Raw genomic sequence first — 15,345 nt, 5'->3', positions numbered from 1 at the left:
ATGTCCTGTACACACGCAGTGTCCTGTACACACGCAGTGTCCTGTACACACGCAGTGTCCTGTACACACGCAGTGTCCTGTACACACAGTCCTGTACACACGTAGTGTCCTGTACACACGTAGTGTCCTGTACACACAGTGTCCTGTACACACGTAGTGTCCTGTACACACGTAGTGTCCTGTACACACGTAGTGTCCTGTACACACGCAGTGTCCTGTACACACGTAGTGTCCTGTACACACGCAGTGTCCTGTACACACAGTGTCCTGTACACACGCAGTGTCCTGTACACACGCAGTGTCCTGTACACACGCAGTGTCCTGTACACACGTAGTGTCCTGTACACACGTAGTGTCCTGTACACACGCAGTGTCCTGTCCTGTACACACGTAGTGTCCTGTACACACGCAGTGTCCTGTCCTGTACACACGTAGTGTCCTGTACACACGCAGTGTCCTGTCCTGTACACACGTAGTGTCCTGTACACACGCAGTGTCCTGTACACACGCAGTGTCCTGTACACACGCAGTGTCCTGTACACACGCAGTGTCCTGTACACACGCAGTGTCCTGTACACACAGTGTCCTGTACACACAGTGTCCTGTACACAAGTAGTGTCCTGTACACACAGTGTCCGGTACACACAGTGTCCGGTACACACGTAGTGTCCTGTACACACAGTGTCCTGTACACACAGTGTCCTGTACACACAGTGTCCTGTACACACAGTGTCCTGTACACACGTCGTGTCCTGTACACGTAGTGTCCTGTACACGCAGTGTCCTGTACACACGTCGTGTCCTGTACACACGTCGTGTCCTGTACACACGTAGTGTGCTGTACACACAGTGTCCTGTACACACAGTGTCCTGTACACACGTAGTGTGCTGTACACACGTAGTGTGCTGTACACACGTAGTGTGCTGTACACACAGTGTCCTGTACACACGCAGTGTCCTGTACACACGCAGTGTCCTGTACACGCAGTGTCCTGTACACACGTAGTGTCCTGTACACACGTAGTGTCCTGTACACACGTAGTGTGCTGTACACACGTAGTGTCCTGTACACACGGTGTCCTGTACACACGGTGTCCTGTACACACGTAGTGTGCTGTACACACAGTGTCCTGTACACACGCAGTGTCCTGTACACACGCAGTGTCCTGTACACACGCAGTGTCCTGTACACACGTAGTGTCCTGTACACACGCAGTGTCCTGTACACGCAGTGTCCTGTACACGTAGTGTGCTGTACACACAGTGTCCTGTACACACGTAGTGTCCTGTACACACGTAGTGTCCTGTACACACGTAGTGTCCTGTACACACGTAGTGTGCTGTACACACGTAGTGTCCTGTACACACGGTGTCCTGTACACACGTAGTGTGCTGTACACACAGTGTCCTGTACACACAGTGTCCTGTACACACGCAGTGTCCTGTACACACGCAGTGTCCTGTACACACGTAGTGTCCTGTACACACGCAGTGTCCTGTACACGCAGTGTCCTGTACACACGTAGTGTGCTGTACACACAGTGTCCTGTACACACAGTGTCCTGTACACACGTAGTGTCCTGTACACACGTAGTGTCCTGTACACACAGTGTCCTGTACACATAGTGTCCTGTACACACGTAGTGTGCTGTACACACAGTGTCCTGTACACACAGTGTCCTGTACACATAGTGTCCTGTCCTAGATTCTCACAGGATTCTCCACATCTTTATTTTGGCTTTGGTTTTTTGGTGTCTTTTTGTTTTTTTATTTTCTGTACTGGAGATGAAGCGCATAGCTTTGCCAAGGTTCTGCCACTGATGCTATATCCCTAGAGCCTTCACATCTTGTTTTTACCTTTAAATTAAGGGTCAGTAAAATTTCCTATGAAAAACCAAATAGATACTTTAGGTTTAAGGATCGTATGATCTGTAACTACTACTGTGGCAGGAACAGGTTATCCAGCCTGTGGTTGGTAGAAGCTCATATATGACCCTACCTACTGGGAAGGTTGAAGTAGGAAGACTGAAAGTTTGAGGCAAGACTGAATCACAAAGTGAGTTCAAGGCCAGCCTAAGCAATCTAATAAAATCCTATATCAAAATAAGATTTAAAAAGAAGTCTGGGGATATAGCCCAGTGGTAGAGTATATACCTTTTCCCCATATAGTATGTGGGAAACCCCAGGTAAATACACACACGTTCTGTAGTAAGACAAATTTGAAAAGTCTTGTACATATCCTATCTTTGAAATTCACCATTTACACTATTATTAAAGACTTCCTTTGCCCTCCTAAAACTAAGGTCTAGAGATTTGGCATTATATATTCAAGTTTGGAGGAAAGTCAGACCTAAGACCACATCACTTTTATTTCAACAAAAGCCTGCTCCACCCTGCACCACTGCACCACGTCTGTCTGTTTTTTGTTTTTTGTTTGTTTGTTTTTTGGTTTTTCGAGACAGGGTTTCTCTGTGGTTTTGGAGCCTGTCCTGGAACTAGCTCTTGTAGACCAGGCTGGTCTCAAACTCACAGAGACCCGCCTGCCTCTTCCTCCCAAGTGCTGGGATTAAAGGCGTGCGCCACCACCGCCCGGCTTTGTTTTTGTTTTTTAAGATTTATTTATTATGTATACAACATTCCTTCCATGTATGTTTGCATGCCAGAAGAGGGCACCAGATCTCATTATAGATAGCTGTGAGCCACTATGTGGTTGCTTGGAATTGAACTCAGGACCTCTGGAAGAGCAGTCAGTGCTCTTAACCTCTGAGCCATCTCTCCAGCCCCTTCTGGATTTTCTATGTAAAGGAGAAATGTGGTCCCTTGATGTTCACCAGGTTCCACAGGGTGATTCCATGTGGTGATTCTTAGGGACAGTCTTGCTGACCTCTGAGGAATCTTACTCTTCAGTGTGACAGCCAGTGCCCTGCTTCTGTCCATCTTTCTGAGATACAGACATAGCCTAGATTCTGGGTCAGTGTATGTATGTCTTCCTGATTCCTAACTTCAGGTGTTTGGGGTAGAGGTGACCCTTCTCCAGGCCACAGGGTAAAAGAAAAGGCCAGCGCCATAAAGCAAAGTCTTAACACCCTAGTAGATAGAGATCTTTGATGGTGGTTTTTTGTTTTGTTTTGTTTTGCTTTTGCTTTTGTTTGTTTGTTTGTTTTTTCCCCCAGACAGGGTTTCTCTGTAGCTTTGGAGCCTGTCCTGGAGCTAGCTCTTCAGGCTGGCCTAAAACTCACAGAGATCCGCCTGCTTCTGCCTCCCGAGTGCTGCGATTAAAGGCGTGCGCCACCACCACCCGGCTATGTTTTGTTTTTTAATGGGGTTTTTAACCTTCAGACTTGTGAAGAGGGACTGTGACTGATGAGACCCATTAATGGGGAAGAAGAGAAGGAAAGGAGAGAATGAAGCATTCAGGATACACATGTGAGATCAGCTTGGGCTTCGTGAGACCCTGACTCAAAAACAAATGAGCTAGACAGAGAAAGAAGATATCCTGAGATGCTGAGCGAGGAACCAGAATGAGAAAATAGCGAATAGAAATGTCTGCCTTTCCACACAGATTGTCAGCTGAAAGGGCCCCGTAGAGACTATTTGGTTCTAGCTTCTGTCTTAGATGAGAGCCCTGAAACCCAGAGAAATAAGATGCTCAAATCATGCTTGCAGCCCTGTGCACCAGAACTGAGGGAGCTGGGCCACAGCTCTGTGGGTGGAGCCTGTCTGTCCTCTTGTCAGTCCTCATCTGTGTTTCCAGCTGGATTCTTACTGGGGACCTGCTGCCTTCAAGCAGTGCTGTTCTGCCAACTAACTAGAGGTTTCTTTTATTGCCTTGGCACAGGATATACTGCAGGGACACCATACAAGGTCCCACCGACCCAGAGTAATACTGCTCCACCACCCTACTCCCCGTCACCCAATCCCTATCAGACGGCCATGTATCCAATCAGAAGTGCCTACCCCCAGCAGAATCTGTATGCCCAGGTAGGTACACATGGAGGGCCTCTTCTACCAGAGCTTCCAGCAAGGATGGGGTGGCATGGGATGAGGAAGAGAAAAGAGAGTCCATGGGTTTAGCTAGCTGTCATCACTGTAGCATTACTAAAGAATATTCCTCTTGGGAGGCAGAGGTAGGCGGATCTCTGTGAGTTCGAGACCAGCCTGGTCTACAAGAGCTAGTTCCAGGACAGGCTCCAAAGCCACAGAGAAACCCTGTCTCGAAAAACCAAAAAAAAAAAAAAAGAATATTCCTGCAGGACTGCCTACTTTGCCTCACTCCCAAAGGGTGAAGAATGAAGTCAGTTAGGTTAACAGAGCCTCAAACGTCAGAGGACCTTTAGAAATCATCTGGCTCAACTCCTTTGTTGACTGCAGAGGAGAAAGGCTGGGCTAAGGTCACACTGAGTAATTGCTATTACTTGTGTTGATCTCCCCTCTTTTAATCTCACACCTCCCTTTCTTTGATAAAATCGATGAGCCAAGTAGGAGAGAGAAAGAAAAGGAAAAAAAAAAACAATGTCTGCTACCAGTGCCCTCTGTGACCCTAGGCAAGTGATTCTTTAGTGTTTTATTGGCCCGTTTGGATTTCTTCTGCTGGAGAATGTATGCAGCTGATGGGAGGCGAGAGGGAACTGTTTGAGACTCCAGCATGACCATGGTCCATCCTCTGAAGTGACGATTCTGCATGAGGTCTGAGTGGTAAACTTAGGAGTTTAAAAACCAGCTTTGTTGCTGGGCGGTGGTGGCACACACCTTTAATCCCAGCACCCAAGAGACAAAGTCAGGTGGATCTTTGAATTTGAGACCAGCCTGATCTACAGAGCGAGTTTCAGGACAGCCAGGACTACATAGAGAAACCCCGTCTTGGGAAAAAAGCAAAAACAAAACTAGCTATGTTGCTTGAGAGATGGTTTGGTGATGAAGAACACTGCTGTTATTGCAGAGGACCTGGATTTGATTTCCAACACCTGCATGGCGGCTCATACTCATCTGTAACTCTAGTTTCAAGGTACACCGTGCCCTCTTCTGGCCTCCATGCAAGTGGTACACAGACATACATGAAGGCAAAACACACATTTGAAGATATTTATATTAAACAACTAATAGAAAATATTTTTTTTAACTAGCTATGTTGCAGAGTATACTACAAAACTGGGGCATGACAACAGATGCCTTTAATCCCAGTATTGGGAAGAAGTTCAAGTCATTCTCAGCTACATATTGAGTTCAAGGCCAGTCTACCTGGAAAATAAAAGATAAATAAGAAACAGGAGGCTTGAATCAACTTTTCTCAAGTATGGCATAGTATCTTAGCCTCTAGGGCTAAGGTGAGACTTTCATCATTTACTGCTGAGTTAGTCTCAGATGTATCTTAGCCTCTAGGGCTAAAGTGAGACTTTCATCATTTACTGCTGAGTTAGTCTCAGATGTATCTTAGCCTCTAGGGCTAAAGTGAGACTTTCATCATTTACTGCTGAGTTAGTCTCAGATGCTTTCGGCTGCTCCCACACTCGGGAGGCCCGCGAATGCAGCACCAGGAAGGGAACCATCACTTCAGAACACTGCCTTCAGGGGTACCTTGCTACCCAATAATGACAAAACGAACACAAAACAACAACATTCACAACAGTGTGTGGATGCCATTAATAATACTTCTGCCTGTGTGGCAGTGTTCTGGTGTCCCCATGCTGAGAAACTGACTGTCTTCCTTACTGATAAATTAGGGGCAGCTTATGATAGTGCCTTGGAATCAAATTTTTTGATTTTTTTTTTCCCTTGGGTTTTTTGAGAGAGGGTTTTTCTGTAGTTTTGGAGCCTGTCCTGGAACTAGCTCTTCTAGATCAGGCTGGCGTCTGACTCCCAGAGATCCACCTGTCTCTGCCTCCCGAGTGCTGGGATTAAAGGCGTGCGCCACCAATACCTGGCAAATTTTGAAAAATTTTAAATGTTAAAGCCAAGGCTAAAGGGAGAAAAGCTCTTACTACTAAAAATTCATAACCACTCTAGGGGTGCAAGCGAGAGGGCCTTATTTTTCAGATCAAGCTAAGTCACAGCACTGAACTAGTTGAGGGTGAGACAGAGCAGAGCCCCAGCCTACGCTGTGTCCCTAGGCCAGAGCTTCTCTTACCTGGTTGCTCCCCACCCACCATCTCTTCTCTTCCTCCTCTCTCCAAGAACTCATCTGACCTTAGCCTCTCTCCCCAGGGAGCCTACTACACACAGCCCGTGTATGCCGCCCAGCCCCATGTCATCCACCACACTACAGTCGTCCAGCCCAACAGCATTCCCTCTGCCGTCTACCCAGCTCCTATTGCTGCCCCCAGGGCCAACGGTGTGGCCATGGGCATGGTGGCAGGAACCACCATGGCAATGTCAGCAGGTAAGGGCAGCATCTGCCTAAGAATCCTTTGCTGTCTTTCAGGAATTCCGCACACTGGAGAACAGTCTTGGAATTGGCTGCAACCCAGCATGAGAAATTATGTGCCAGGCTAGAGGGCTTTCTAGGAAGCCAAAGAGAAGATGCTCTAAAATTTAGAAATTTAGAGTATAATTTAAAGTCTAAATTATTTGAAGGGATAAGGAAGATGGCACACAAGATGGGTATATTGAGCAAGGCCTTGAATAATGGGTGAATGGAGGCCAAGCAGAGAAATGGAAGTGGGAAGGGAAGCAGAAGCAGAAGGATCAAAGTGTGGTACATTCATAGGATGGAAAAGCGTTAAGGCATGTAAGAAATGGGGAGGGGAGGTAAGCGAGGAAGGTGGCACTGCTGGTGCGGACATGATTGGAGAGAGGCTTGAGTGCTTGCGGGTGAGGGAGCTAACAGAGCTTGAGTAGGGGAGAAACAGGGCAGGGTCTGAACTGTGGGCTGGGCTGGGAGAGATGTTAACAGTAGGCCTCCAGTGACAACAGGGCCAGGCAGGCAGGAATATAAGAACCATTCCCATAATTAATTGTAAGAGCTGAGACAGACAGGAGTCTGCCCTTAAGTAGCACTGGGGATAAAAGTGGGAAGTGTGGCCTTAGAAATAATTGGCACTGCCATGTACGGCATAAAGATCAGAGATGTGACTAGCATGGTTGCTCAGTACACAGGAAGCTGCTAGTTATTTGCTCAGTGCCAGCCTGATTAAGGTCCTGGGAAGGAAAGATTCTTAAGGAAGAGCCTTGCCCTTAAATACCTAGGTGAGTATATGTAGAAGATAGAACCAGGAAAGATAATGGTTTCTACACGTGTATGCAGTAAGAGAAGCATGCAAATGAAAGAGGGATTTCCTAAGTAATTCTGATTCCAGCATCCAAAAGACTCCTCACCCTAAGGAGTGGAAGCCTGGCAAGGTGGAGAAGGACAGTGCTCACCAGGCAGTCCAGGGTGATGGGGGCAGGAACAGGAAGAACGGCCATGTAAAAGCCTTTTCCTCCTCTCCATCCTGTACCCAGGTTATGGGTTAGAGCTTACTCAGGTTTCCTCCTCTCTCGATGCCCAGGTACCCTGCTGACCACACCCCAGCACACTGCAATTGGGGCACACCCTGTCTCCATGCCCACGTACAGGGCCCAAGGAACCCCTGCATACAGCTATGTGCCCCCGCACTGGTAAAGCCTGCAACCTGTCCAAGTGAGTAGGGCCAGGGATGGGGAGAAGGGAAGAGACACATGCAGGAACTCCCTCAAAGTCCTGGCTTGAATCTGGAGCACAGGCGTTACAGAAGCAGGCAACAGTCAACACTTGTTACCTGTTCCGGGTTCTTTAATGTCACTCTTAATATCAGTTATTACTTTACAAATGTTGCAGCCCTCATAGTTTTTAACTCATGGGTCTTTAACTCTGTTTTTTAGATAACACAGTTCAAAATCACTCAGCCAATTAGATTGAGCGGGGGCTTTGTCCTCTATTATTGAATTCTGTGTTCTTTATGGTCTTCAGATGTCTTTAAACTAGAGACTCGGTTCTTCAAATGAAGTCTTGTCTAAATACCTGCTTTGATGTTAGCCAAACAGAGACCCTGACCCCAGCTTCCTCACTGTCCTCAGCAGTTCAACATGGTTTCCATGGACAGAGTGCCTACTGCACCTCTGGGAAGGCATGGAGGGCTCCATTTAGTTTCCCAAGCTTGGGGAAGGGGGCCCAGAGATTTCTCAAGCGACCTGTGGAGCGTCATTCTCTCTAACAGTGTTCCTTCCTCCCCCAGATCTGGAGTCTCATTGTACGCAACTACTCAAGTCTAACACGGTGCTGGAGCAGTCCCCTAGCAGCACCACCTATTTGCAAGAAGAGACAACGGAAGTGCAAGGGTCACTTTATGCATCTTTAATGATTTTTATTTTTATTTTTGGTTTTTGTAAAAGCTGCTTTTTCTAATCTAGGAGCCTCCCCTCGTGCCTCCCTCTTAGCCACTGGCCTTCTGACTCTATCCCCTCTTCCTTCCTGACCAGGCCCAGTCCTCTCTGCACTTCTTTCCTTCCCTGAGCATCCTGTCCCTACAATCCCAGTCTAGTAGCAAGCAGAGAGTGAGGTTTATTGCAATGGCTCATCTAAAGGCTATATTTCATTTGGAGAACATAATAGATGTGGCCGTCAGGTCTGGGGTAGGAACTTGGAGCTGTTGAGAAGGCCACATCTCTGTCAGATTGTCATTTTGCTGAAGCAAGATTACTTCAAAAACAAAGAAATATCTTCTAAGAACCATTGCAAAAGACCAAGAACAAGCCCACCTGGTTATGTAGGAATGTTGTCAGCAGCTTCATGTCCCCAGGCCCAGAACCTGGGAAAGCAGAGAATTTGGGGAAGGGTGAAGGGAGGGAGGACACTGGGGAAGTGGTGTGGAAAGGGGGCAAGAGGGTGCTCAGCTCTGGTTTGAAAGGCCTCTGGCCAAATTGCTGGCCTGGACCTTCTGATTTGCACAGTGATGTTAGCTGACCTGGCACTTCCTCCAGAGATGCTATGACCTCAGACCTGCCAAACACTTGCATGGTGGTGGGATCCCAGCATCCAGAGGCTTCGGAAAGCCAGGTGCCTGCATAATCCCACCTTCAGCCCGAACCTCATGGACCCACTCGAGGAGCTTTCTCCTTAGACAGTGGCGTTTCTCTCCCTTGCCCTTCTGCCCTTCCCAGTACCGGGGTGCACATGTCTGTCCGTGGGGCCGGCATGCAGGCCAAGCTCTTGGTTACCTTCTGCCATTTCACGGCCAAAGTGAAGGAACCACATTCCAGGAGGGAGCTGGCGGTTCTGAAGGTCAGGATAGTGAAGGAAAACAATAGCAATAATCATTTCATACTCATGGAACTGAAGGAACCTTAGCATTCATCATCTCATCCATTCCCCCATTTGACAGATGAGGAAACTGAGGCCCAGAGAAGCAGAAGGACTTCTCTGAACCTTACAGGAAATTAGCATTAAATGCAGCCTTCTACTTACTGGCATTTTGCCTACAAAAATTTAGCAAGGGATGGATTGGCTTGGCTTTGTAAAAATTAAGTCAGCAGTGTCCACATCTGGCGAGCTCTGGAATGACCTCTGGGCTTCTTCCTGCTATTTTCCCTCATGGGCTCTAAAGGTGAGGGATTGAAGACGAGGCAGAGGCCACAGAGGGCAGAGGGCAGGAACAGAAACTGCATTTGGAAAGCCTGTGAAGACATCTGGAATGTTTATCCTGCACCTGACTCCACCTCTAGGAAAAAAAAAGCAAGTGGGCTGGCTGGAAGGGGCTGTGCACTTAGGATAGTAGTCCTTTATCCCAAGAAGAGAAGAAGAATGGGAACCACCAAAAATGGAAGACAAGAATAAGGCCAAGCAGATACAACCACATCTGGGAGAAGAAGAGGGACCCCTGAGACAAGGAAGCCCTTCCTAGTCTCAGCCAGGAAATGGATTGGCCAGCCACCTTCCTGTGCCCAACTAGCCAAGCCAATAGCCTCCCTGGGTGTGATAGGAGTATCTTACTGTGTGCAATTGGATCACTGGTAACACCTGAGACTCGAACTGTTTTCATTTCAAATTGATGTGAACTTGAACATCACCTTCCTCCTATTTCCCGTGTTCCCCTGAAGGAAACAAAAAAATGGAAGCCCTTGAGCTAGAATGACCTCAGAAACAGTCTGACTGTTTCCAGGAATTCGGAGTCCATCAGCATCCATGGCAGAGAACCAGAGGTTAGGGCTCCTCCCTGCCTGGCCTTCAAGGAGCTCAGGACCAGAAGGAGAAAACACAGCTGTTCTGGGGACTGACAAGGTTGTCTTTTAAGACACAGTTTCCCTTGTTGGTCTGCTTTTTACAATGCCTCCTTCTACCCTCATTGGTTTTGTAGAGGTGGATGAAGGTTGCTATAGATTATGTCTTAAATGTTTGAAAAATGCCAAAATAATAATGGTGGTAATAATTATAGAAGACCTTCGCATGTGTCAGCTGTTTCATAGATGTTAAGCACTTCACGAGGGTCAGCTATCCCACCTACTTGACAAATGTGAACACAGATTCTAGAAGGAGATGAAATGGCCAGAAGTGAACTGTATGCTGGAATCCTGGCAGGTTTCCTAGACCCAGTGGCCTTCAGATGTCCTGGTAGAAGAGAGAGAGAGAGACAGAGAGACCTAGGAATGGCCTCTTAACATTTGTTCTTTACACATCAGTAAGTAAACACTGTGACCCTCGCAGTTCATGGGGTTTGTCCCTGAGATGAAGGCATGATGCCTGCTGTTTAATTCATAGAGAATCTAAGACTCAGAAAAGTCCCATGTGTGACTTTCTGGTAAGGAATCCCCTGCTGGCTGTAGTCTCTCCAAGCCTGATCCACACATGGGCTCATGTTCTGAAGCCTAGTCTGTGGATTCAAGATCAGAAAGACCCCAAGGTGAAAATCAAGTGTTGACATGCTGTAGTGTAGAGAAACCAGACCATTTAATCTTTCTCAGTAAGAGCACAAGAGCCCCAGTTCAGCTGGCCTCCCGCTTTTGTTTAACAGAGATCAACAAGTCTGCCCAAGCTTGAGGAGGGAGCCATGGCAAACAGACTGAACCTCAGAACGCAATGTGTGTGTACCTTGGGTTAGGTGAACACAGCTCTAGCAAGGGTGCCATAGGATTTAAGGATTCTGGATGCCCTAGTGGTCAAGATAGATGAGGCCAAAGCTGTAAGGGGCCCCTTACCATAGGACAAGGCACACTGGCATCACCACACACTCACTTACGCACACACACACACGTGCGCGCACACACACGCACCCCTGCCTCCCCCAATACAAAGCTGAGGTAGAGGTGGATCTGTTCACCAGCCTTCCTTGGTGCCATTTGATCGTCTTCATCGGCCCTGGGCCAGAAAGTTTGGGTCTGAGAACTGGACTACTCCCAGTGAGTGAAAGCCTGCAAGTCTCTTGCCGTGCTTTCGAAACAAGTTCTTCCTATGAGATAAAATTCTTTTTCCATCTTGATATCCTGACAGTAACTCTGAAGTGCATACCCGTCTTCCCTGAGTATCCATCAGGGACACACACATCTATCTGTCTAGACCTCTTTTTGTACATAAAGTACTTTGACACTGATTGCCAAAACCTCTACTTTAAAGATACGGGCGGGGGCATCATGCTCTTAGGGATGAGAGACTTGCCAGAGGACACATAGCTCATAAATACAAGAGCCAAGACTTGATCCTCTGTTCTGCTGCTGCCTCCTGCTGGGTCTTGAGTGTAAGCATACTTGAAGAAGGAAAGGACTGTGTGTGCCCACAGAGGAAGCGTTTATGGAGACTTGGGGGAGCTCCCATTTTTCGCTGAGCAGATTTTTGAGAATTTCTGCTTTAGACTTTAGTGGGCCCCCTGGAGACCTAGATGTAGATGCAGCAGAGAAGCTGCCAGAAAAGACCTAACCCAGAACACCAGACGTGACACTGCCGGCACTTAAGATGACTGGGGACAGAACCAATCTTTGAGCAAGGAGTACTGCTTCTGAGAAGCCTGCACATGTCGGCTCTCTTGACTCCGATCCAGACCCAACAAGGCAGTTCAGGGACATGGCGTGAGCGTGAGCTCCTGAAACACACTGCACTGGAGTCTTCACGCTTGCTCCTCCAGTGAGAGCCAGGTCCTAGCATTCTAACTAGGCTCCATATGACCCAGTATTTTCTGGCCATCTAGATGGTTCCATGGTTGAGACCTAGAGGTTTCTTTGGAAAACTTGATGCTCTGTCCTGAACAGCCTTCAGAAATGAGTCATGGGGAACATCAAAGTAGGGTAAGTCTCATGGTCGCCAATTCTGGCGTCATATTGTGCATACATGACAGATCAAACAAGGCATTGGCTGAACCAGGCTAAGTTGCCTGCATATCAAATATCTTGCCCCTGCTCTGGCTGGATCAATCATTATTATCCCATGTGTGACTCATTCAGCGAGCTCTGCCTCTCCATCTTGTGTTAATCATATCACTGCTGATTATGTGGCCCCCATACTTGTCAAACTTGAAACTCTAGAGAAGGGCAGCCAGGGTCGGAATGGACAAAGGGAAACAAATCAATGAAGAAACTTAGCCAGGCTCTCTGGTCTGATGACACCTGAGCCTCTCGACAGATTGTGGACACACCAGGCTGGCAGCAGGCTTGTCTTTTTCCTACCCCTATTCCCTCTCCTAGAAAAAGCACTCATGAAATTTGGTATTATGTGGTTCCAGAACTCAATATTTGACATTCCCAGCAGGCCAACTTCAACATTCCATGGCCAGACTTGCCTGGGCCAGACTTGGGTCCCATTCCCTCAGTTTCTCTAGCAGGTATTTCTTAATTTAGAAACTGTTGATGCCAGTCAGAAAGCCAGCCAAGAACACAGGAGTTAAAACTGGTTGCCACAGAGCCAAGAGGGACATAACAGCACCTGCTTCACTGTGGCTGCTGCATCAGTAGTCCTTAGGTATCGCCGGTGCGGCAGTCCCCTCATCCATTCCAGCCTGAGAACAGATAAAACAGCCTTACAGACAGCAGCCCACAGGAATCAAGTGAGTGAAATCTGCTTTGGGCTAAACCCTAGCGTCCTCTATCCTTGACCCCAGCTCAGCCATCCTCCTAGTGCATGAAAATCAAACTAAAGAGTAGGACTGGCCCAGAGACCTCAGGTCAGCCAGATGAACTGGATCTGTCTTGTGAACCATGCTCCTTACAAGGTGAGGCAAGACTAGGCCTCCTGCACCTTGAAGTTGTCTTTAATCTTTGAAGGCCCAGGGCCTGTCCCCTTCCTGTCTTCAAGGCATCTGATCCCTCTTTCATATCACATGACAGAGAAGCTTGTTCTCATGGCATGTAACATCCCTGTGAAGAGAGCGTTGTGTATGATTTTGTATTTTTTATTCATTTTAACCTACAGGTTGGAATCTAATTTTTAAATTTTATTGGAACTCACATTTTAAAAACAAAAACATTAAAAAATAATTATTATAATAATAAACCTTTGACCAGTGTCTTCCAAGTAGTTTGATCAAATAATTTATAGGTGTTTTCAGAGCCTGGAGTGTAAAAATTGGAAAGCCCTGTGGCCACACTTGTGTGTATGAAGTGTAAATCTGGCTTTGTTGACTTGGATTCCTTTGAGTTTTGCTTTGTTTTGAAGATCAGATAGTGATCACTCTGAAAGGTTGAAGCCAAGAGTTTGTAACTATATGATATTTACTGTAAGCTGTAGAACATTCAACAACTATTAAAAAATGTTTCCAAAAAAAAAAACAAAACCCAACATGTGGTTCTTGGGTGAAGGCCACACAGATAGCATTGGGCTAGTGAGCCCCTGCACTTCTCTCCCAGACAACTCTAAGTTTTTTGGGGTTTGTTTTGTTTTAACATGTTCTTGTACACATCTGGAACCTCAGTGCTTTGGAGGCTAGGGTAGGAGTACAACATGAAGGCTTTGTCTCTAAGCCTGGGAAGATGCTCAGTGGTTAGAACACTGGTTACTCACGAGGGCCAGTGGTTCACAACCATCTGTAGCTCCTATTCCAAAGGATCCTGTGTGTTCTGGTCTCTGGGGCACCAGGCACACGTGGTGCACTTACACGCAAGCATTCATACACACTATCCCATACAAGCCTGAGAGAGACTCTGTGCTGTGTCTTCTTGGGACTAGGGGTCAGGCAGTGTATGGGGGCTGTGGGTGTCATCAGCACCTGGGCCAGACAATGCGGTAGAAACCCGGGGAAGCTGATAATGAACTGACATGTAGTCAGGCTGGAGGAAAGGGGAAAACTAATAACAAAAACCCTGCTATTTGTCGAGTGTCTTGTGGCTGGTGCTTGCTGCTCGCTTCTGCTTGTTGATTTCTGAGGTCCTCACGCTCTGCGACCAAGAGAAGCTCTGCTATTTTTCCATGTGGGAAAGCTGGGAGAGCAGTTAAGGAGAAAAGAAGGGCCTGAGCTAAGGGAGAGCTGGAGTCCATGTGCTACAGTCCATGTTCTGCCCATCTCGGTGGAGGTGATTTCTTCTCTCTCTCTCTCTCTCTCTCTCTCTCTCTCTCAATGTTTTCTGAGACATTTTCTCTGTGTAGCTCCTGGAACTCGCTCTCTAAACCAGGCTGGCCTCAAACTCAGAGATCTCCCTGTCTCTGACTCCTGAGTGCTGGGATTAAAAGTGTGCCCCACCACCCAGCTATGAGGTGGATAGAGCCTTCTCTCAAGCACTGAGGGAGTGTCAGGAAACCAAGGGGGACCATTAAAATCCACAGGGCCTCATACAAGCAGTCATTAAGGACTCCTTTTTTCCCCTGCTGTACATTTGAATCTTCTGTCCCTCCCTGCTCATGCTGCTCAAGCTTTGTCTTAAACTACTTCTCTATTGTGAAGGCACCATGACCAAGGGGATGTACAGAAGATAACCATCATGGTGGGGAGTGTGGAACCGGAGCGGTAAGAAGTTAAGAGCTCACACCTTTATCCAAAAGTAGGAGGCAGGCAGAGAGAGAGAGAGACAGGAGCTACCTAGGAATGGAATGGGCTGTTGTAACCTCAGAGCCCACCCCCAGTGACACATTTCCTACAACAAGGCCACACCTCCTAATCCTTCTCAAACAATTGCTCCAACTGGGGACCAAGCATTCAAATGAAGGAGCCTTATGGGGCCGTTCTCATTCACAGCACAACAGGTACTCTAGAGCCACCCAACCATTTTCCTTTCTCAGGGCCTGGTCTTGACAATTCATGTTCCACAGCTAATAGGCCAAAGGCTCAACATGTTCAGTTGTAGAAAAAACTGGCCTAGGACTGGAGAGATGGCCCAGTGGTTAAGAGCACTGGCTGCTCTTCCAGAGGTCCTGAGTTCAATTTCCAGCAACCACATGGTGGCTCACAGCCATCTATAATGAGATCTGGTGCCCTCTTC

At 47.4% G+C, this 15,345-nt stretch overlaps 1 protein-coding gene across 2 annotated transcripts in view; it reads left to right on the top strand.

The window, feature by feature from the left end:
• Positions 1 to 15,345, top strand: part of Fam168a (family with sequence similarity 168 member A) — a 138,588-nt gene extending 123,243 nt beyond the window's left edge. For both annotated transcript variants that reach the window (XM_057777775.1, XM_057777774.1), the window contains 4 exons: positions 3,839 to 3,981; positions 6,202 to 6,376; positions 7,485 to 7,615; positions 8,190 to 15,345. In XM_057777775.1, coding sequence (XP_057633758.1) covers positions 3,839 to 3,981; positions 6,202 to 6,376; positions 7,485 to 7,597 — 431 coding nt within the window. In that variant the 3' untranslated portion in view covers positions 7,598 to 7,615; positions 8,190 to 15,345. The remainder of the gene's footprint in view (positions 1 to 3,838; positions 3,982 to 6,201; positions 6,377 to 7,484; positions 7,616 to 8,189) is intronic.

This window comes from Chionomys nivalis, chromosome 8 (assembly GCF_950005125.1).
Source record: "Chionomys nivalis chromosome 8, mChiNiv1.1, whole genome shotgun sequence".
In the NCBI taxonomy this organism is placed as follows: Eukaryota; Metazoa; Chordata; class Mammalia; order Rodentia; family Cricetidae; genus Chionomys; species Chionomys nivalis.
Note: the sequence above shows the minus strand (reverse complement) of the source record. Positions and strands in the feature narration are given on the sequence as shown.